At 35.4% G+C, this 23,509-nt stretch overlaps 1 protein-coding gene across 12 annotated transcripts in view; it reads right to left on the reverse strand.

The window, feature by feature from the left end:
- The window catches only part of LOC139981495 (uncharacterized), a 100,720-nt gene that overhangs the window by 38,006 nt on the left and 39,205 nt on the right, over positions 1-23,509 (reverse strand). For 8 of the 12 annotated variants that reach the window (XM_071993920.1, XM_071993913.1, XM_071993911.1 and 5 more), the window contains 8 exons: positions 21,677-21,884; positions 18,427-18,600; positions 17,034-17,195; positions 10,690-10,731; positions 8,673-8,776; positions 2,366-2,426; positions 848-952; positions 21-278 (listed from right to left, as the gene is read on the reverse strand). In XM_071993920.1, coding sequence (XP_071850021.1) covers positions 21-278; positions 848-952; positions 2,366-2,426; positions 8,673-8,776; positions 10,690-10,731; positions 17,034-17,195; positions 18,427-18,600; positions 21,677-21,884 — 1,114 coding nt within the window. The remainder of the gene's footprint in view (positions 1-20; positions 279-847; positions 953-2,365; positions 2,427-8,672; positions 8,777-10,689; positions 10,732-17,033; positions 17,196-18,426; positions 18,601-21,676; positions 21,885-23,509) is intronic. The other 4 variants (XM_071993917.1, XM_071993921.1, XM_071993919.1 and 1 more) reach the window with 4 other exon arrangements.

Raw genomic sequence — 23,509 nt, forward strand, 5'->3', positions numbered from 1 at the left:
TCAGGAAATGTTTTACAGACCGTATCATCTAACTGTTTTCGTTGTTCAGCTTTGGTAGTCTGAAGTTCTTCTAATAATTTCTCCAGCTCTGTGACTCTGTTCACTTTCACCTCCAACTGCTGTGAGGTTTCATCGTTGTCCTTTCGACTTGTTTCAAGTCTGCTGTTCTGCTCCTTCGAATCGTCCAACTCCTTCTTTATCATCTCCATCTGTTCCGTGAATGTCGACATCTCCGTTTCAAGTTCTGCTATCTTGAAATCTTTGTTCTCTATTTGGTTCTGATTAAAGAAGCAAAAAATGTTCAAGATGTTTGGTTTCAAAATAAGGTAACACCACCAACCTCAGTGACATAGACAGTATCTTTCTGGTGATAGAAACCCTACCGTCTGTCTCCATTGGCAGTTTTGTCTTATAACAATCCTACATTGGAATCTCAATTATTAGCCCTCATTAGAATATGACAATATGATATGAAACTGTGGGTGATAACTTGAAAACAATAACTAGCTAGGATAAGAGGATGGAGTGGTATCAGCTAAGATTGATTGGCCGGGCTTATTTTAGGGAGGAGGAGAGAGAGGTAAGAGAGGAGCAAAGAAAACCCTTTCTTCAAATTTCTCTACATAAAGAAAATGAGATACAACCTTTTCACTGATAGACCAAAGGAAGGATTCCAACATGAACTTTGAAGTCTGGAGGTGAGAAGCAGACTCACAGCAAATATCCATTCAATGATGCAAGACCTCAAAATAATGGAAATCTAGATGGAACCCCTCCCCCTCCCCTCCCCTCCCCTCCCCTTCCCCTCCTATAAATAGTCTCTCTAGATTTGCTTGAAAGGACTTACTTTAAGCTCTTCCATATCTTGGAGGAACTTCATAGCTTTGTCACTTTCAACTTTAAGAGAGGCCTCAAGTTCCTTCATCTTCTCGGACCCACCCTCGTATTCAGCCTGAAATAACAAGATGAGAGTGTGAGTAAGACATTTTTACCAGCCAGACGCATTCAAGTTCCATTCAGTTAATAGACTAATTTACATCACTGTGTAGATGACAATAATGTGCCATCAATAACACATTGCATAAGGAGACAGGGAATGACTAAGTGACACCGTTTTAATAGAATTGACTAACCTAGAAGGCAGGGGGAGGGGTGTGAGAATAATTAAAAGCAAATCTAAGAACAGCGAGGAAACAAAGGTCCTTATCCTGTAGAGCACAGAGACTACTAGACTACACTATTACCATGCTTAAAACATATATCAGGCAACCTATGACCATGTTTTGAACATATATCAGGCTCACTATGACCATGTTTCGAACATATATCAGGCTCGTTATGAACATGTTTTGAACATACATCAGGCTCCCTATGAACATGTTTTGAACATATATCAGGCCTGCTATGACCATGTTTTGAACATATATCAGGCTCGTTATAACCATGCTTTGAATATATATCAGGCGCGCTATGACCATGTTTTGAACATATATCAGGCTCGCTATGACCATGTTTTGAACATAAATCAGGCTCGCCATGACCATGCTTTGAACATAAATCAGGCTAGGTTATGACCATGTTTTGAACATAAATCAAGCTCGCTATGACCATGCTTTGAACATATATCAGGCATGCTATGACCATGCTTTGAACATAGATCAAGCTTGGTTATGACCATGTTTTGAACATAAATCAGGCTCACTATAACCATGCTTTGAACATTAATCAGGCTCGCTATGACCATGATTTGAACAATAACCAGGCTCGCTATGAACATGTTTTGAACATAATCAGATGGCCATTTTATGGAGGTACATTTCCTGCAAGTTACAAATTTGACAAATTCCTATTTGTTGGGATTCAGTTACCCTATTCATAATTAGGAAGTCCCCACAACTTCTAACTGTGACCACATAATATTTTCCCCCTCCCCACCTCGCCCTTTCATTATGTGATTAACAAAAATTATGTGTAATAATCAGATCATGTAACAGAGGCAATTCATGTCCAAAATCTTTGTTGCTTAGACTGTTCAAAATCAAGTTTGGAACGCACTTCCTGCTATAGTTACTCTATGAAGATGTACATAGAAACATGCACATGTATGTTATTAAACTTTCATGTGAATCTTGTGGAGTTGAAACTTTACTAGAGATGAAAATTATATGAACTGCACTAAAGTTTAATGAATTGTAATAAATTCCACAAATCAAAGGCTTACAGATGTGACAAATAAACTTTAGTCTATTAGGCAACACTTTGCAATATCTGAATTATTAGCAACAGCAAATATATATTTTTATTCCATTTTATGTCAAAACTTGATTAATTCTGAAGAACATTAAAACAAAGACATCCTAATTACCTTCATGTCTGATGAGTTAATTGTTGCTTCTTCCAGTCTGAACTGGTAGTCTTCAACTTTCCTGCAAAATAAACAAAACCAAACAATAAAAAACATGATAATTCTTAAATCATACAAAACATCAGTACAAAAACAAGATCTCTGAGGTACTGATATATCAAGAATGAATGCTATGATGAATGAAATGAAGGAAAGAAGTGAAATTTGACCTAAAATAACCACGAATGGTTTAAGACTTTATGAAAGAAAATGACAAAGAAGATTAACGGCTTAATGTGTTTAAAATAACTTGTGGACAATATGAAATAGTTCATCCATAGTAACGCTGAATACCACGCTGGTTTTCAACTAACTGGTTCGGTACAAAACAAACTTAACTCCTCCAATTTCTAACACACATTCTCATCAACTTTACCTATAGACCTTAATACTGCTTGCATAGCATACACCCCTATGACCCCCTCTTAACTCTAAATAAAGAGTTAGAAAGGGATGCAGTAAATCAGTCTCTTTTCACTTCATGGATTAACTCTAATTAATGATCAATGGAAAATTGAAGGTAATTACCAAAGTGTTGACGACCATCCACTAATGAAGTAACACGTCTGCATAATGTGTCGAAATGTTAAGTTTTTTTTTTATCAAATTCCTCCCGTTATATGTAATTGCAGTAATTCAACCTACACTGGCTGATCAATACATTTGAATTTGTCCCATGCAATAGCATACAGAGCTATATAAAAATCCACTTTTGTTATGAGTATAGATCTGATGTGTTGTAAGTCTCAAGAGTCTACTGCATAAAGATCATTGTGAATATGGACTGCCTAAATATAGCAGGTGGTTAAACACTTCTACTACAATGACTAAATGGTTAATAATTCACACTTTAAACTAGCATACTTACATCCATATTGCAAGTTATCTAGACCTGCTACTTAACGGTCTACACTTGGAATTTAAATGGTACTTGAAGCAGCTAGTTGCATTTATCAAATTTACCCTAAAAAATGGAACCGATACTGCTAGTTGCATATTATCATGTAATATCATAATGTAACATATTATAACATCATTGTTGCATATTGTTGTATAATATAATATCATTGCACATGTAAAACAAGTTGAGAAAGCATGATACCTTGTAAAGAAAATGAGAATGATGACCATAAACCAAACTACATTTACATAGCCAAGTCTGCTTTGCATATAAGAATCTAGGCAGAAGTCATTCATCCAGCAAATTTAAACTTTTGTTGGGATTAGGCTGGGGGCATCTAAACCATTTCACTTCTTCATAGATTTTTGATTCTTACAAACAGGAAAACTAAATAGCTTGGAAATTTGAAACAAAAGAGGATATCCTTTGCGTTCTATAATTGTTAAAGTTTCAACAGTGGCATGTTTATAACAATCTCTCGCATTTTACAGCTTACTGTACAGGCGTTCTACAATGCTGTTGGCATTCAATAAAACTTAACATCCTAACTACAGCCTATATGCACATCACCAACGTACAGTGAAATGTTCAACTTTTTTTCCCCCTGTATGGTTGATAATGCTGAGATGCTATATTTTGCAGAACAAATTTGTTTGGGATTATCTGTGACTAGCTTTTTCAACAACAACAACAGGGTGTCCTGATCATGTTTACATGTCTTTACTATGACATCATGCCTTTGTATTTATTTGCAAAATTAAAAAAAACAAATCGAGAAAATTATTTAGATTATGTTATACACATTAATTATAGTCACTACATAGCAGAAGAATGAACAAAAACCGTTTATTTTTGTGATTTCCCTACCATATAGGACCATTATCCTATACCGTCATCCTAGCAATGAACCTATACCGTAATATATCCCGGATGGATAATCACAACACCTTCAGGGATAAATTAATTTTATATCATTTATTAAGACAACTTGCTATTTACACTTGAACTTTACTGAAGAGACATATTCATCACACAGTATCACACTGACTGGTCCTTAATACAAACAATACAGAAATATGTTTGACCTCATAACTAATGTCAGATAAATATCTCAGCTACTTCTCCGACACATTTGTTTATTTACAAGAAAACTACTGTTACCATACCTATAAACTATTGAGTAACATTTTTGACCTGTGTTTTGATCCCAACATAACCCATACAGCATCTACCATGATATCTTTCTGCCTCTTTCTCCACCTCTCTCTTTCTCTTGATCACACAAGGTGGTCTGCAGGATAATAATTTATTCCCTGTCAACACATTCCTTGGCTACCATCACAGCAGCTACTACTGGCTTATATCAAAAGATACCAGATGGTTGGAAATGAATTAGTGATGCTTTATTTTTAGAAACAAAACAAGCTTTGGATAAATGTGTATACACAAAGCTAGACAATGGAGTGGGAGTTGTTGTGACAAAATCTTACAAGATGAACTAACTATGCAGACACCTCATTAATTAGGTTTCCTCTTACGATTACTTGTATTGGTTAATATTGGAGATATTTCACTTGAATTTTAAATCTGATTCACCTTCATCAAACCATAAAATATGTTCTGTTTCATACATCAAACTATGAAATTAGACTCTAGTTTATAGGACTAACTATAAAGTTGACATTTGTGATATTAATAAACTATAGCACAGCAAGTTTAAGGAGACACAAACCCTGTCATCATCATTGGTCTCTATGTGATAGAGATAATTGCCACCATCAACCCCCTTCCCAAGACAAAATGTAAGAGAAATTCTATTCTATTATGGAAATATCACGGGTTCAATTTTTCTGGAAATACAAGACCGAAGGCTTGATCAAGTCTAAAAATGAAATCATCAAGCCACATGTTCTCCAATTTTCTATGTTTTGTTCTTTATTATATTAGGATGTTTACTTTCTGCAAAAAGGATGGCTTCTATGAATACTGAATCTAAAATATGGAGCGTTACAACATGACCTAATGATGTCTGGGAAACTCCCACAAAATCACCTACATGTATTCTCTACTCTTAAACATCCCAAGCCCTACAATTTTGCCACTCATGTACAACCAATGTATCACCGGGGAATAGATTAACTTATGCCTATATTTAAACCTTTATTAAAAGGTCTGTGATACTGTATCTGTCTCATATTCTTGTTTTCAATAGGTAGAGCATATGATTTTAAAACTGAACACTTATATATTGTACACAATGAAAAGCAAACCCTAATTTCACCAAACCAACACTTTACAAGATGACAACTGAATGGCCATAGCAGGAAAAATTCATATTAACTAAGTCTTCATTCATTTTTTAATTTTGACAAACCATCACATTTGGCTCATTTTTTTCTCCAATTTTTCTGCTTTCCTCTCCCATTTTTTTGTTCTTTGTAGGAAATAGCAAAATAATCCAGTCATACTTTCATTGACCAAAGTTTATAGTGTTTTGCTTACTAGTCACTCATATCAAGCTTTGCTTTCCGAATAAATAATCTTTCCCCAAAAAATCATTTCGACTTCTTCCATAGATTTGGTTCATTTTTTCAATACATTCTCAAATTTCCATCATAAAACGTCCGGATGCGGCAATTTAACGAGCACATTTCCAAACCCACAAGCCCATGATGGTGATAAAACTTTTAAAGGTTATAGACAAAGATGCCTAGCTAGAAATGAGAAAGATGGTAACACCTTTGTTACCAAAGGAACTTGAACTCATATGGGACATTCTAAGATCATATAAAAATGCTTGTCACTGGGATACTACATCAGATAAAGATCTCACCAGAGAGAAACTTTAGAAGGGAAGAGGGATTTCTTGATTCTAATATACAAAGCACTGAAAGACTTGTGACTTTATGCTTTAAATAAAGAATGTCAGATCAAATCTGTAGAAAAATAAATAAAGTAACAAAATTTGTTGAATATCTAGTCCCTGTTATCATGATGTGATGTCATGATGTGATGTCATGATGTTATGTCATGATGAGATGTCAACAGTGTTGGATTCCTATTAAAGGAAAGATCACACCGTATAAGAGTTTAATAAACTGCACCATAGTGATTGCTATAATCATGAATACTTCCATGATAGATTCAAGGAGGGGCTAAAGTGTTAAAGTATCAGCTTGTTATTAAAAGACTGCACACATGTTTAGACACAGACAAAGGGAATAGAAATTTACAAAATTCAATCAAAAAATTAAGCTATATCGTTTTGACGGAAAATAAAAAGAATGTAGTTAATAAACCTTGCTGTTATATTGTCACACATTCAAAACCTCAGTTTTCTGCTATATTGATAACATTTAGCTCTGTCAATCATTGAGCATACAGTTTACCAAGATCTCAACATCAACACATACAGTAATACTGCATTAAACCTTAACCTTCTGAGATTATGAATGTTATTGAGTGCATTCCTTGCTTGCTTGAGGTTCAAGATCAACTGTTTTCTTTAGTAAAGTTGGAACTCCATTTTCTGTATGTCTTTTACAAAGCAATACATAAATACCTTTCCATTTGACACCCCACCTCTTAAATTGTTCCAGGCATACAAATACAGATCTTCTAGTCACTGGATAGACAGACCAAAATCAGTGTTGTAGGATGTGACCATTTTTGGTAATTCTAGCATGCAATTACTCCCCCCCCCCCCACTCTCCCAACGCAACTTCCACCCATAGAATGTTCTCAAACTCTGTATCATAAGCTAAGATCATAACCCGGATCATAAAAAAATTAAAGGCAGTTTTATGTTTCAAATTTGAATCTCTTCTTCACCGTGAGTCCCTATCAATGAACTGAAGCCGTTGATGAGTGAATCGCTTTCGAGACTTTTCAACATCTCAACATCTGGATGTAGATGTCTTTGTTCAAACGGTGACAGAGTAAATATGACGAATTGAAGATGGCCAATTACGCATGACAAAGTAACTCTAAGAGGTCCATCGACAAAGGAGAGAGGTTATCTAAACTGGAGAGTAATTGCACATTAAAATTCCGTACGGTGATATGAAACCGGTAGGCATGTGATTTTACATTTGGGTATTTAAATGTAACGTGATTTAATACACTGGTGGGAACCTTTCAAAATCGTAAAACAGATAGAAAGATCTATTCCCACTGCATGTCTTCTCAGGAGTGATAAACATTTAGTGATGTGGAGATAAATACTATGGAAAGTCTGCATTAGTTTGATTTAAATTTATGAGTGAGATCAAACAAAGATATATATTTAATTTGAAATATATATACACCAGTAGAATCATTGTGGGCAAGTCATACTTCGGCCTTTTTTTTTTTACTGTTGATATTTATTATATATATATATACTGTAGTTATATTATATATATATAAGTTTAGAGAATATAATTGCAAAAGTAAATATAGGAAATGAGTCTCTTAATTACTGGCAATATGACTACAGATGGTTTTCATTTTTATTAGGGGTCAAAGGTGAACACACCAACTTTGTAGGAAATACATGAGAACATTTGATAAGATACAGTGACATGAAGCGACATGCCTACAGTAATTCCAGATGTTACCACTGAATCAATTTCAATTTCATGGGTGCATGCATCTTTATATCCTCTCTCTGCTGTGAAATAGGTCAGGACTGGTTCATAAGGCGAACAATGTGAGTACTTATCAAACATCCATGCACGGTGAATCAAACTCTACAGGGATGACAGGTGGGATAAGGGAGAAGTGGGGGCAGGGATGACAGGAAAGAGATGGGAGAAGTGGGGGCAGGGATGACAGAAGGGGGGAGATGGGAGAAAGTGGGGGCAGGGATGACAGAAGGAGGAAGATGGGAGAAGTGGGGGCAGGGATGACAGGAGAGAGATGGTAGTGGGGGCAGGGATGACAGGAGGGAGATGGGAGAAAGTGGGGCAGGGATGACAGAAGGGGGAGATGGGAGAAGTGGGGGCAGGGATGACAGGAGGGAGATGGGAGAAGTGGGGGCAGGAATGAAAGGAGGGAGATGGGAGAAAGTGGGGGTGGGGATGACAGGAGATGGGAGTAGTATGTATGTATGTATTTTAGATTCTCCTGCAAGCAGGAAATCACAAAGAAGCCATCATTGGCTTATCAAAGCTGCAAGCTGACCGAAGTCAGTCTCTGAGAAGGGGGGCAGGGATGACAGGAGGGACATGGGAGAAGTAGGGGCGTGGATGACATAGATTATCACTGAAAATGCTCTGTCTATGTAGTGTTTTTCAGCTGGTTCTATTAACATCAGTTTGAAGTACTAATTAAAGATGATAATTCTATTAATCAATGGAAATTTAAAAGTCACATGTGAAATCTAACCTTCTCTCTTCCTCCAGCTGCTGTAAAATTTGAACTTTTTCTCTATCGGCTGATTCCAGAAGACTCTTCACTGTCTCAAGGTTATCCTCACTGTCTCGAACGTACTTAAAAACCAAAGAAAAATAAAAATAAAATATAACTGTTAGCAAACTGCTTATCCACTAGAGAGCCTGTGTAGGAGAATGTGTAAAATAAGTTGGCCTGACGTTTCGGTCCTAGCAGGATCTTCTTCAAAGGCTAAATGAATTAGCCTTTGAAGAAGATCCTGCTAGGATCGAAACGTCAGGCCAACTTATTTTACACATTAAAACCAAAGAATTAAAATGATCACATTGAATTAATTCAATTGAAGAAACAGATGAATACAGTACTCGCAGAACCTTGTTTGGCATGTGGTCAACAATTTCACCAAACCTACCAATGCATTAATGGCTCAAAGACAAATAAGGTCGTAAACTGATCAAACTACATGTTGGCCACCCTCCTTTATTTTTGTCACCAAATGAAGGTTAATGAGTCAGTAATTATTGAAGTTTCACTTCATTCATTTCGTTTTATCGAAAATGCCACGGCAAGAAGTCAGAACTGGATGCAAACTTAATCAGTCAAAAGTGCATTATGCACCCCCTGTGCTATCAACTGAATACAAAAATGAAGAATGTCTGGAAAATAATGGCTTCAGAAACTCATGGAATCTTACTGCCAAAAAGTCTAGGAAGGCACAATAATTTGACCATTTGTAATCTGAATATTGCTCCAAAGCAACCACAGTCAGAAATTATTCATGGAAGAACACAATTGCAGCGAGAAAAAAAGAAAACTCAATACACACAGCAAGTTCAAAAACAGGCAGTTAACAGCAAGACCATTCCATCAAAAGTACTCTTGGCAATATTTCAAAAAACCACTCAACCATGCTATTATCATCATGAGGTGTTAATGACTTCTTTCAATTCCAATTAATAAATTCAGATTTTGATTACATCAAATTGTGCAGACATCTCCACCTCTCTCCCTCTCCCTGTCTCTCTTGAGATGGTAAAAAGTAGAAGCCTAAATAAACAGCACAAATGAATAATAGATACTCTTGTCCATTAAAAGTAACTTTGAGAAGCTCTTTAAACAGAAATGAAAATGGTTCCGATTCAGCCTACTTTTACTACAAATAATTCAGGAAATGAGTTTTAATCATTATTTGAGGCTGAATAAAGCATATCTGGAGGTGATATGAAACTCAAGACAAATATTAATTTAAAATGACAAAGAAATGATTGATAGAGGTTTCTAGATATGATTGTCTCATTAAGGGTCAGTTTTAAGTTACACGTTTGGGTCTACATTTTGTTTGATAGCAAAAGTGCTTTCTGCGATGTAATTGTGGTATTTTACTGTTTTTGTTTGGTTGTTCAAAGAGAGACAATGTTTAATACATGCAGCATGTAATGACTGAATCTCTATAGAGATATCTATAATCTATAGTAATAATCTGTAGAAGATCCTTATTCTCAAATTTTGAAAAAAGTTTTTGCTCTCCACTAAAATTAATTTGCTTTTTCATTAATCACGATTTAACACAGCCTGAGCGAAAGCGACGAAAAGAAATTATGAGGAATTTGTCTTTCGACATAAAACATCTAATCTATTATTAAAACTAAGATAATAAAGAACGCATTGATATCAAATGCTATTTTAACAGAAATACAAACCATCGATCTTAATATCAAAATTGATCTTAATAGAAGACACATTCAGAGAAATATTAACATATGTAATTATCAAGAACAAAAGTTTAAAAACTGTCAAAAGATGTAACAAAAAAATTTAAACAAAAGAATCACAGTAAATTTTATACATCAAGTTAGATTATAGCATCCATGCTGCCATCCGTACAATTAACAACAACAACCATGACAAATACTTACCACTAAATTCAACCAATGATATATTAAGATTTATAAAATGAGAGATAAAAACTATACAGCAAAGCAAAGCGAAACAAAACGAGGTGAGTGAATACCTTCTCATGCCGTAGTTTAAGTAAGGCTATCTCATGCTCTGCCTGTGTGAGTAAAAATATGGTTTAAAAATATAAAAAGATAACAGTGTGAAGCGTTAGTAGTAACATGAGGTGTTTTCTACATCTGCAATGCACTGTGAGTAAACTAATTAACAACCATGGACAAAACTTATTATAATGCACAAGTTGGAAGTATAAATTATAGCAGATTTTAAATCATGTTGTAAATCTATCTTTGATACGAAATGGCAGAGAAACGAGTCCAGAACGGTGAGCTAGACATCTTCAAGCCAATATAAAAAATTTCATTTTACTGCATGGTTAAAGTTTGTCCATGATTGATATATAAACAGGTACAGCATGCAAAGATGGTGTCATTTTGAATCTACTCTGTAAACGTAACCTAAACATAGCTATTCAGACAATGGTTGTACTAGTACAATATGGATATAATGTTGATTGAGAAACTATCAGGTCAAGGGTCATTGCCCATGTACAACTGATATCTACCGCAAACTATATATTTTAACATACTTGTCTGTGAATAATGAATTGCCTTTTAACATCCAAATCTAGATTTATTATGATAGTCTATTAAAATCATAAAGGAGTATAGTTCTAGAGCAAGAAAGGGGGCAAATAAGGTTATTTGTAAAATATCGATTTTATGGTATTATAAAAATATATATATTTTTGAAGTTGGAAAACAAGGTATTGATGAGTCCATTTTGTTCTTACACAATGAGAAATGATGACTCAAAAGAAAAAGAAAGAGATACGAAATGATTTTGATGAGTGAGAGACTATGATGAAGTGAGAGAGTAGTTATTACCGACAATAACTTTTATAAAGTATCTCTTATTTCTCTTACTCAAAATTACTACTTGAACACCTCCATTACTGATATTTTCTCATTCATATCAATTGCTCAATGGACGCCGTATCCTTAAAAGTCACTTTCCTTCACTGCTCAAATGGCTTACACAAACTATCCAAGAAAAAAATAGACCTCCACGTCAATAGAAAGTATCTTGGCACCCATACTCTAGAAACGTATGACTTTCCCTGCTTTTGATGCTAAAATTTGAACTCCCAGGTGACGATAGTAAAGTACATCAGTTGCATGGAACTGATATAGAGGTTATTGGCCTTTGCAATACACTGACTTGGCGTGCACTTTTCCCTAGTTCGTCCCATCACTGAAGAGAATTAGCTCTTGGCAATGCTGTATCTTATCTGCCAATCAATCTACCATATGTTTAAACAGGATTTTAAGTCTAATGGAACAAATACTTGGCTGATTTTGTCTGGTTTTTTTTTCTACGTCAATATGTATACGGCATCAATGGTACTGATATTCAGTCCCTGCAGCCTGCACCAATGGGGGAATGGGGTGAAAGAGAGATATTGGGGAAATATAACCCCATTTCTGTCGGGAACACTGTCAGTTTCAAACACTACCAATTTCAAGTTAGAAGAAATGATCTTTAATGAACCAATCATTTACAAAGGTTACAATTCAGAGTCATTTTCTTTCCCAAATTCTACCATCTATCTACTTCCATGTAATTTATTTTTACTCTAATGTATTTGAATTCCTTCCGCTGACTAAAAATGTTCTGATAAGACCTGTTATTTCTTCCACTAATAGAAAAAGAGAATAACAAATAAATACAAGTACAGCTCAACTCTCGCTACATCGCAAGAGATTGACAAATTAAGTAGCGAGCTGAGAAATACTAAAACAAAGGACTAAATGTAATCCACACCGAGACATGGAAAGACTACCAGACTCTTCATTAATTATTTATCGTTTGTATTTGCTTTATTCTGTTTTTTGGGTTTTTATCATTTCTTTTAGTTTTCTATCTTTTTTTTCCCATATATTTTTTTGTAACAAATTACATTTTGTCTGATGAGGGCCTCTGACGAGTAACAGAGAACATGTCATAATCTATGATGCTATCAAAGTTTATCTACATCCTACAATAGACCTTTCTTAAGGATTATCAATTAATACTATATAATGTGGCAAGATTGTTTACTTTTCCTTTGTTCATGACAATAAAGGTACATTACTATTGTTGTTTCTTGTCCTACACTCAGGTCAAGCAACCAACACCCCCTCCCCGCACCCTCCTATCATCTTCTCCTACATGCTTTAAACTCCAAACATTTGACCTTGCTGGACTTTCCTACAGGGTCCCTTTAAATAACCTAGATATGACTGCGGCAGTAATTATTCCCAAACATTATTTCGGTGTCGAACCACCAGCGTTCCCTTTCTTTATTATCTATGGGAACATCAAGTTTTGGAGATAATCTCTAAAAAAAAATTGAATTGATTTTTTTAGCCACATGAGTCACATGTGCATCTAAAACCTGCTTTCAAATTAGTCACAGGATAATATTATCCCCACACACAGGCAATTATCTGCTTCAGTAATATTGTTAAGTGAATTTCTGAGCAATGTACCTGTGATATTTTTCTCTCTCTGTTCGTTTATGAGGGCATTCAATTGAAGAAATACTCTGATTGTAAAAATCAAAAGGGCTCAAGGATGTAATTTTCTCTCTTTTTCCCTTAAGGCATAGTAATATAATAATAAATATGTCTCAGGGATTAAAATGATATCTTACGTATTGGTTATGTAGTATTATAAAGAAAGCGGTCAGGGTGACAAGTTGAAGGTAAAATACAGTTCAAAGATGCGCAGCAAAGACCTACGAACACTTTCATTAAAACGAAAGTGATTCACATCATGTCTAAGAATCAAATGCTTGCTTGGCATTTGACAGTTAGCAGCTAAGTGTCAACCAAAAAATGTTTGATGTGATTTGCGAATATTTCAAGTGAAGTTTGCCAAAACCTTCGCAAGTATGGACAAAGAAGCCTAGCTTACATACATTCACTGGCGGTTAAGTCATTTGGAATATAATGAAAACATATCCTATGCTGTTGAATTAAACTACCCAACTTTATATCACATTAATATTATTTAGATCTAGTCATAAGAAACATTCTTGATTCCAGTCACCTTTGCACTAATACAACAGTGATGTTTTTGTTAATAAACTACTTAAGAAATCATAATTACGAATCAAATGCTATAAAGTTTTTATTTGGGGAAAGATTACAGTTTTGCAATGAGGATTATATCAAATTTTTCCATAACATGTCATTTTTCTGTCATGAATAAATTTAGAAGGTAATTCCACTTTCTGTAAATGCTACAAAATATCCTACATTAATTTATGAAGTATGTTATTTGAGTTTCTGTACATTTTTAGAATTGATACATATATGTGCTGCCACTTCAAATGTTCCACTTTTTCACCCCACACAATTTTGTCATAAATTAAACATTCATGTCTTATTCGTACTTGATGTTTAATCCATTTACAATATAGAATTAAACCTATTGTTGACAATTATTCACAAAATCCAATCTTATTTCTGCACTTTTTGAGTCATTCATTATTCAGCGGTTGCTTTTATCAAATGTCATTTGCATTGTAAATTAACCAATGATGATTCACGATGCTATGAACTCACTCTCAACCTGTTACGAAAGCTTCTCCAGAGTCAATTATTCCCAAAGATAAAAAATCAATGATACCGACGGTTCAGTTGCATTAGTTACTACTAATACTTTAAACCTTCCTTTTAAGTAACATCAATATTAATTAAGCCCAACTTTACACCTGGTCACACTTTTCATTATTAAAACAGAACTACTCTTTGACACAATAACCCTTTCGACAAATTCAATCAGCATAATTTCTCTTCTATAGATGACACAACGAAGATCATCGACTTGAGTTCCGTACTCTAGCGTGTATAAATTGGGGTCACTACTCTATACTCTCCCGCTTTGCAATAACACTGGCTTGATTCAACGTAAGAGATTACTGCATGGGTTATACATGTGTGATCACACACTCAGCCGCAATGTCTCTGTGCAAGACGATGGAACTTTCCTTTCTACTGTAACTAAGACAGTCCCATTAATTATTATTCTCCGATATATGATACTGTTACATGATCCAAAATCTCACAACCATAGCAACAATTTTTTTAGCTCTCGGGAGTTATCTTTCGAGTGTTTCAAACACCTGTTCGATCCTGAAGATTATTTTTGATTTAAAGCTTGTCTTTGTCTCATATCTACAAATTCCCAGATTATGACTAGAACCAGGCTTTGTCTTTCCTACAAATTCTTTGTTTCATGTTTTGTTTTTTTGTCTTGCTTTCTTTGTGTATTTCTTTCTCATTTTATTATTGTCTTGCTGGTTTAATTCTTTCTTTTGCTTTATTGTTATGTCAAAATTGAAATACTGTATACTGTACATACTAAATAAATTTTTACTGATTAGTTACCTTGGGAAAAGAGTGACACATAAAATAATTATAAAGCAAAGATCTTGCCTTATTGATGGTAGAAAGCATGTGGCTGCAGCACCAAATTACACTGGATCTCACTCCTCATTAGCAAATTGCGGTTATGCATGAGTTGTCAAGCACATGACGCATATATCTGCCTCATGGTGCTAAGTAAATCACGCTGTTTTACAACCTAATCCCCTATCGAGCAACTGACATTTTACTGTACAAGGAGCAGTATATAGCTTGTCATACAGTGATCCATGAAAACCAGTAATGGACTTTACATGTGTTTAGAATTGGAAATTGGGGGCCTTAATCATGTCCTTCTAACCAGAGCCACATACATGCTTGAGTGTAATGTTGGTTTAATTCTTCAGTTTGTTTTAGTATTTACCTGTTTATAATGAGAGTATATACAAGTATAAGTCAATATGGTAACATCAAACTCATGCAGTTGTTATGATGTCATAGTCGACTTCATAATGGACGGTACACTCTACTTTTATCTATGTATGGAATAAGTCACAGCGAGTACTATTTTGTTATTGTAGAAGTAAGCTATTCAGATGCACACAATTCAGGTCTACTAGTAACTTAGAGCTCTATGTCATTCAAGAAGCTGTTCAGTGGATGTCATGTTGTGGTTTTTGGTATAAAGCTTGGTCTACCACAAGAAAGGATAAGAAGCAAATGGTTTAAGGTAAATACTTGATTATATTTTAATAGTTGTTAATTTGTTAAAGATAAACTAAATTAGACTGGAATATATGCCTTCAGAAAGTAGAGAATGTCAGAGACTTCATTATCTTAGGGTTTTCTTTATTTTGGGGGAGGGGGTTGGGGGAAGGAGGCTGGGGCAGGGGTGGGGAAGAGAGCTGGTGGCTGTAGCATAGATTTGATTAAAATATTCAGATCTTTGGCAGGTAGTGTGATTTAAGCCAGTAAACAATATACAACAACAAACAAGTCACTGCTATATGTTCCATTAGGTAAATATAAAATATTATGCACAATAGATTGGGCTCTTGCACCATGCATCTATAAAAGTTATGATGCTTGTGTGTAGTGTGTACCTGTTACTGTGTGCGATGTGGCTCAGAGTGTGTGAGGTTGTACCACTTGGAAAAGGGGGGGGGGTAATTCATAAATATTTCTCGGCAGTGAAACAAAGCTAAAAAAGACCATCATAAAATGATGATTGATGCCAGCAAAACCAGCTAGACTTGAAAGAGCAGGATGCAAGCTGTTCGCAATCTATGACCATTGCTTTCTTTACTTTCCTTCTTTTTTTTTGCTTTGTTGTTACATTTCTTTAAGGGGTGGGAAGGTGCAGAGGGGTAGTTGCCATTTACTGTTATTTTCACTACATTTATTTGGGGGGTAGGGGAAGGGGGCAACAGAAATTGACCAATGCAATTATCAGCATGGGGTACACATTTGAAACATAATTGGAAAATCACAATTGGTGGGGATGAGGGTTCAATTCAAGTATTGACAGTAAATAGTCACAACTTTTGCATGAAATGATGACACCCTGCCTACGACATGTAAGACTGAATGATACTTAGCTAATATAGGAATATTCGTCAGTGATTTACACATGGAGGACGGCTGGCTAACAATGGTAACTAGCATAAGAATATATGTTAATTTTCCGAATCAGAGAAAAGTTTATTTCCTTGGATATAGAGTGGGGACAGTGGGGGGGAGTCAAATTACTACTACATGCAGGGAATAATTTCAGGTACCGTAGGTAAATAATCACAGAATCTCAGGTATCCTACAAAAATTACACCTGTTTAGCAACTTCCGTGAGGTAAAGGGAAGCCTACAGATTATCAAATGGTTTAAATATTGGATCTACCAATGTTACATCAGTAGGAGTTTGATTTCAATATGCGGGTTAATATGCCATCACCAGTTGCCATGCATATATATATGCATGTGACATAATCACCTCTCCTCTATCAAGTTCCTGGTCACCAAGACCAGAAGTGGAGTCTGTACCAGACAAGACTGAACTCTGAGAGGAGGCCCTGGAGAGCCTCCCCTTACCCTTCCTTGTACCCCTAGGGGTCGCTGACAGAAGGTCAACAGAAGATCTGCGTGGTTGTGACCGCTAAACGTTTTTTGGCGGGGAAAAAAAAAGTGAAGGTGGGTAGAATTAAGGATAGGGAACGGAAGAGAATGAAGTAGGTATGAAGCTAATGAATATTCATGAACTGTGTTACATGCAAAAGGGACAACAACTACAGGCTACAAGGTGCACAAAAGGCAAAATGAAATGAGATACAACGTTTGACATAAATGTGGACGTCTTTCTATTCTTGTGGACAAACATGAAAATTAATGAGGAAACTGAGGGGAGAACAATACACCAGTGCTAATAGCTAATATCTATCATCTAAATATGCTTTCTTTACGATTTGTAAATTAACAAACAGGACAATGAGAGTAAACAAGTTGATGTCTCTCACCACAAATTAGTAAACTACCTGAGTTGATAAAAGATGTTTAGGATATCAGTTGTATAGATCATGCAATTAATCAGAGCATGCTAGAAGTACAACATGCTGCATATAGGCACTGATTGCGACTTCTCAAACATGTCACCCGTCTTTATCTACAGAACATGACATTCACAAAGCAGTGATATTTATATCTCAATGACCCAATTGTCACTAATTACAGAGACTGTTGTTGAAGCTAATATATGTGATAAAGTATTAACTATCACAAAAAATTGGTTTTATTTCGGAATAATTTAATCAATTGTTTCCTTTTCTTCCTTTTGTTTTTGTTTTTGTTTTTTATTTTCCCTTTTTTCTTTGTTTCTCATTTCCTTTTAGTGGATTATTAACCTTCAGACCATCATATATATCTGAATTTAGCCATCAAATAGTTCAGGATATAATACCCACATTGAGAGAGAGAGTACATGTAAGATCAGGTCCCAATAATTTCTCTGCAAATTCTGCTCCAAGCCACAGAGCCTTGCAAGTCAATGAACCTAGCTCTGGCTCTATGTTTCAAATTATTTATTACAGAGTCTCACACTGTACATGAACTCTACACATAATCTAATTTATACTTTAACCACCATAATAAGATTTTCAAAATAAAATAAAACTGTTAGCAAACTGCTTATCCACTAGAGAGTCTGTGTAAGAGAATATGTAAAAGTAAGGCCAACTTACTTTTACACATAATAAGATTTTGATATCACTGCAATGTGACTGCATGAATTTTTACTGGAAACCCCTAAATATAATCTGTTTTCTCTGCAACCAGTGTCATGAAAAGTTAAGGAATGATGCAAATAAGAAGAGAACCAATGAGTAGTACCACACCTCTTCCTTGTTATCTTTAACGTTCTCATTCAAGTCCACCGAATCGGCCTCCGACAGCAAGGAACTCTGGGAAGATGAGCGCGACATTTTACCCTCTGGTCTTTTAATCTTAGACAATCGGCGTGCGGAGGAGGAGGTTGGTTTTGCTATGGAGGACTTTTGAGGAGTGGACTTCTAAAAATCAGAAATGCACGGCAAAACGAAAAAACAAAAACAACAAAGAGTACAGAACCATGCCAAAACAAAAAGGTGAGCATTGTTTTGTAAGTAAATCATAAAAATTAAAAAAATTAAAAAGAAGAAATTATAGATGCTGTAAATGAAATTCAAAACAGAAAAGTTACACGACGGTTAAATATCGAGCACATAGCGACAGGAAGAGAAACGTTAATTATTGTAGCTATGATGGTGGAGGGCATTCACAGCATTGAACGTAAAATACACCGAGAGGTCAAAGGGTGTATGAGAAAGAAAAGCCAGTTCTGCTTTGCAGGTTCTTTCAATTCATTTCTGCAAGCAATGCTTATATAAAGAATTTAACAACCATCAGGACATTTGTTTTAGTCTAACGATGCAAAGTAACATATTTATCAAGTGAAAATAATTTCTATCTATTCCCAAAGTTACTGCGTCATGTGGCCCGACCACAGCAGGACATGTAACACATTCCGATGCAGTGTCTCACATTAATGTGTGTAACACATTGTGAACCTTGTATTAACATTGAGTGCTCAAAGGCTTTTGACTAGACTATGTTTTTTATTATCATACTACTACTGTACAACAGAATTAAATGTTGTTGTGCTGCTGTATGGATTCATGAGCTGTGTTTTCATAGAAGCTCATGTAGAGTATTAACAATAGGGAGTGCGGGTGAGCATCGAATAGAATAATTAGGTTCACAGTAGGGTCACTGTATCAGTGTAACATGGCTTCACTAATCATGATGTATTTGGACAGTTGACAGTTCTGTTTTACCAATGGTAATGGATTGCTTGTAGTGATCATGTGACAATAGATTTCAGAAAGGTTGAAACATGAATACCCTTCAACCAGTTCCTGCAACCAGTCTATAAATTTTCCAAACCGATCCAATCTTTCATGGATGGATTTCTTAACAATTGCTTCAAATCCCACAGATTTTTTACTTGATTTTGCTTAAAAGCTGACTGTGTCTCATTAGATTTGTTGAAAAGTTATCTCAATGAAGTCAACTTTGTTTAGGTTTCCTTGTGTAAGATATCACTTTAGTCCCAATTTAAGAGTTACCTGGATTTCAAACATGTTTGGATGCTTCATTACGAATAACACAGCTGTTATCAAATGGACAACCAATGTCAAAAACACCCCTACAACCATTACCCAAATATACTGACTCCATTGCCATCCCCCTCCCCTCCCCTCCCCCATCCCCTCCCTCCTCCCCATTACCCTCCCTCTTATCATTGCAGCCTCTGTCATTTCTTGCTGTGTCATATCTCTGGTTCCTTTTCAAAAATAATAAATTCAGGTGAAAAACAGACAAACACTGAAACTTTATGCTACCCTCCTGGTCCCCCACCTTGGTCCCCCGGCCCCCCCCACCTCCCTGCCACCCCAAACTTTACATTAGTGAATCATTAACAAAAAAGGGACAAACAAAATAATGGACTAGCAGTCAAAAAAACATCTCACCATAAGTCACATTCATAGTTAGAAACATTCAGTCCAATAAAGATGTCAGTATTAAAGGTCCAATGAATACTTACATGTTATGCAACCCAGAGTGATATAAACTTTGATGAGTGTGTATGAAAGTGTCTTTGTTTATAACTAGATCTACTTTCAGAGACAAAACAAATTACCTGGGGAAAGATTCAACCTTATCGATAAATTTAAGTTTTTTGTGTTATGTGAGTTCATTTGTCAACTTCCCTGAAAATAAGTCAAACTTGTGGTTTGATAGATAACCCAGATAGATGAGAAAGATAACCATAAAGTCCCTAAAATGAAGATTTGTCTAATCAATTTTTATAAATTATTAGGGGTAAGAGGTGATGACGATAACAAAACAAAACTGGATTTAAAGAAGAGTAACATTAATGAGAAAGAGATTATATGTTGACAAAAAATCTACAGAATAGACCTGTAGAAGTTGATAAACATCAAACCTAGTTCAGATGCTTACTAAACTAACTGAACAGAAGGTTGATTTATTTCAGAGATGGGTAAGGACCGACAATGGAGATTTTGCGTTTATAGCGCTTTTAAAATTAAAAAATTTTCACATTTATATATATTTTAAATTTTAAGAATTTGTTTGTATCATTTTCGCTTTTACATTTGCAGTTTTTATACAATTTATTGTCAGATGGTATTTAACAAATTTTCTACTCTTTTTATACCTTACATTATCGATTTATATATTTGTATATCATGATTGTTTGTATTTTACTGTAAAGCGCATTAGAGCAAATTCTGATTGGATAAGGCGCTATAGAAATTTTGTATAATAATAATAAAAAATAATAAGGAAAGGGGGGGGGTCAATACATACAGTACATGTGGAGAATTACACACCATGTCACAATCAATTTTATTTAGGGGGGTGGGGGTAAAGGGGGGTGAGTTCTTGCATTTTCTGTTAATTCTTTTTGCTTTTGAATTGCTGACAAGTATTTGTACTGCCTTTAAAGAAATGAAATAAGTAGTACCTCAACATTTGAACATTACCATGTTACCATTAAGGAAACAGTTGTTATAGAATCTAACTTAGATGGTAGGAAGGGATTCTCTTTCTTCAGGTCACCGTAAACACGGCAGAGCGAGCGTGCAGATGTTATGAGGAGACAGGTAAGTGAGGAAGCAATTTTGTCTCCGTTAAATATGAACGCTTTTGTAAAACTTACAAACATAAATTTGTAGTCTGGCAGCATGAGGCAACATGTGAAATAAAACATCAGTTCCCTATGTTTCTGGACAATATGAGCTGGAAATCCAACAGGGTTTTCAAATTGTAGTCAATAAATTTACATTTTTCATTTTCATGTTTTCATCTGTGCATTAATCATCTGTGCCTTTTGCACTTTTCATTTTATTTCATCTGTGCATTTTGCATTTTTCCTCTGTGCATTTTGCATTTTTCATCTGTGCCTCAACACAAGATTTTAGTTCTGTAAACATTACGAATAAAAGAACTTTACAGCGAGTGACATTTTCTAGTCTTGCTGCCCTGATAACTTTGACAAAACCCTCTTCCAGATCCTCCTACCTTTCTTAGTTCGGATGACTTTGAGGTCATAATACTTCCAGACGATGCGTTTAATCCATAGTTCCTTGATCCTATGGAACTCAAGGAACTGCTGCTGTTACTCCTTCGACTCCGGGCACTCTCCGCCAAATTGGAAGCTTGGGTGTGGACCTTGGCGACTTTGTGAACGGGAGCAAATAAACCATACTTTGGTCTACACTGAAAATACCTGCAAATGGATGATCAGAATTGATTCATTTTATAGTGCTTAGAGTTTGTTTTTGTAATATTTTCATAAATCAGATGACCATATTGACATGTCAATTCTGAACACACAATGTGGAGTATGTCAAGAAAAGTTTGTCTCCAAAATATATAAAGGTTACGATCAAGGCCCAATATTTTGCTCCACGAACGATCCAACGGGTTATGCATAAGCAAAAGTGAATGTTGAGATCAGAGTTACAGGATGACTCAACAAAAAGCTAGAAAATCAGGGTGTTAACAATTCCTATGTTTGTTTTTATTCAATTGATACCTAAAAAGGACTTAAAATCAGCTAGAATCCGGACATTTGACAACTCAGTATGAAACGTCAGGGCTGTGCAGCATTTCAACACATCCACAGAACTTTTATAGTTAATGTTCAACGTTATGATTTACCAGTTTAATAACAAACTGTATATATTACAATGGTTCTCAATTTATAGTATACCTTGCTGATGTACTTAAATTAATTGAAAGCTAAATTGGTTGGACAATTTATAGTCAAACCAATGTGCCTTTTTTTTTGTTTTTTTGGTGTCATCTTTCTAGTATGTCACTATCCAAAATTTCAATAAATTAGACAGATTTCTAGATACTAGTTCATCTTTTGAATAACTGATGAAATGCTCAATTTCACAAATATATATGTTACTTATATGTAGCAATAAAACATACTTCAATTTGACCTGAGTTGTTTGTACTATCATGAAGGGGTTGGGGGGGGACAAAGATCTCTGAAGCTGCTTACAAATTTAGAGGTTAACTCCCAACACCTCCAACAACCTCCCTCTTCCACCCCCCCCTCCTTTTCCTTGTCATCTTCTACTCAGTCATCCACAACATCTTCATCAATCGTTGACTTCTTTCTGATATAAACACCAAAGCTTTGCACTTCTTAAAAGAATATTAACCTCCGCTGTTTCTGCCACAGGAACTATTAATTGACCTATTGAAGCTACTGTACTTAAGATCTAAGTCATTAACTGTTAACAGTTGACACATTAATTTCCTTCTCTTGTCACCTTCTGTTTCCTAAGCTTAAGCCCTCACCAGTTTTTAATGTATGTCAGAGCAAAACCTGGTTCACAGCAGGAAGCAATTTTGGTTGAACTAGACTTTGAGCTAAGTTGTGTTATAATGCTCACAATGCCAAGGACACTAGAAATGCTTCCTTACTACAGTATGTGAACATCACTGACTGAGTTTGTCCTGATTGATTAAACACTATGAAAGAGAAGAAGGGTGTAGGGTCTCCAAGAGTCTGCCAAAAGCTGCCTATCTGCTGCTCTACCACTCTCATTTGCTCCTTGAATACCCCCACCCTACTCCATACCAGCCCCACCCCCACCCCTACCCATACCCACCCCTTCATTGATTTGACCAGCAGCATCTGTGTCTTCTTTAAACAGGATAAACATATGATGGAATGTCCAGTAATTACATTTAAGTTATGCTATGAATTGAGTTATGTTGATAAATTTAAAGACAGATACAAGGATACTTAATTGGGAATACTGTGAAGAATTCAGACACAACACACAGAACAACGGAAAGAGTAAATTTAGTGGTATAATGGATCTATGTAGC

The sequence above is a fragment of the Apostichopus japonicus genome, chromosome 15, assembly GCF_037975245.1.
Source record: "Apostichopus japonicus isolate 1M-3 chromosome 15, ASM3797524v1, whole genome shotgun sequence".
In the NCBI taxonomy this organism is placed as follows: domain Eukaryota; kingdom Metazoa; phylum Echinodermata; class Holothuroidea; order Aspidochirotida; family Stichopodidae; genus Apostichopus; species Apostichopus japonicus.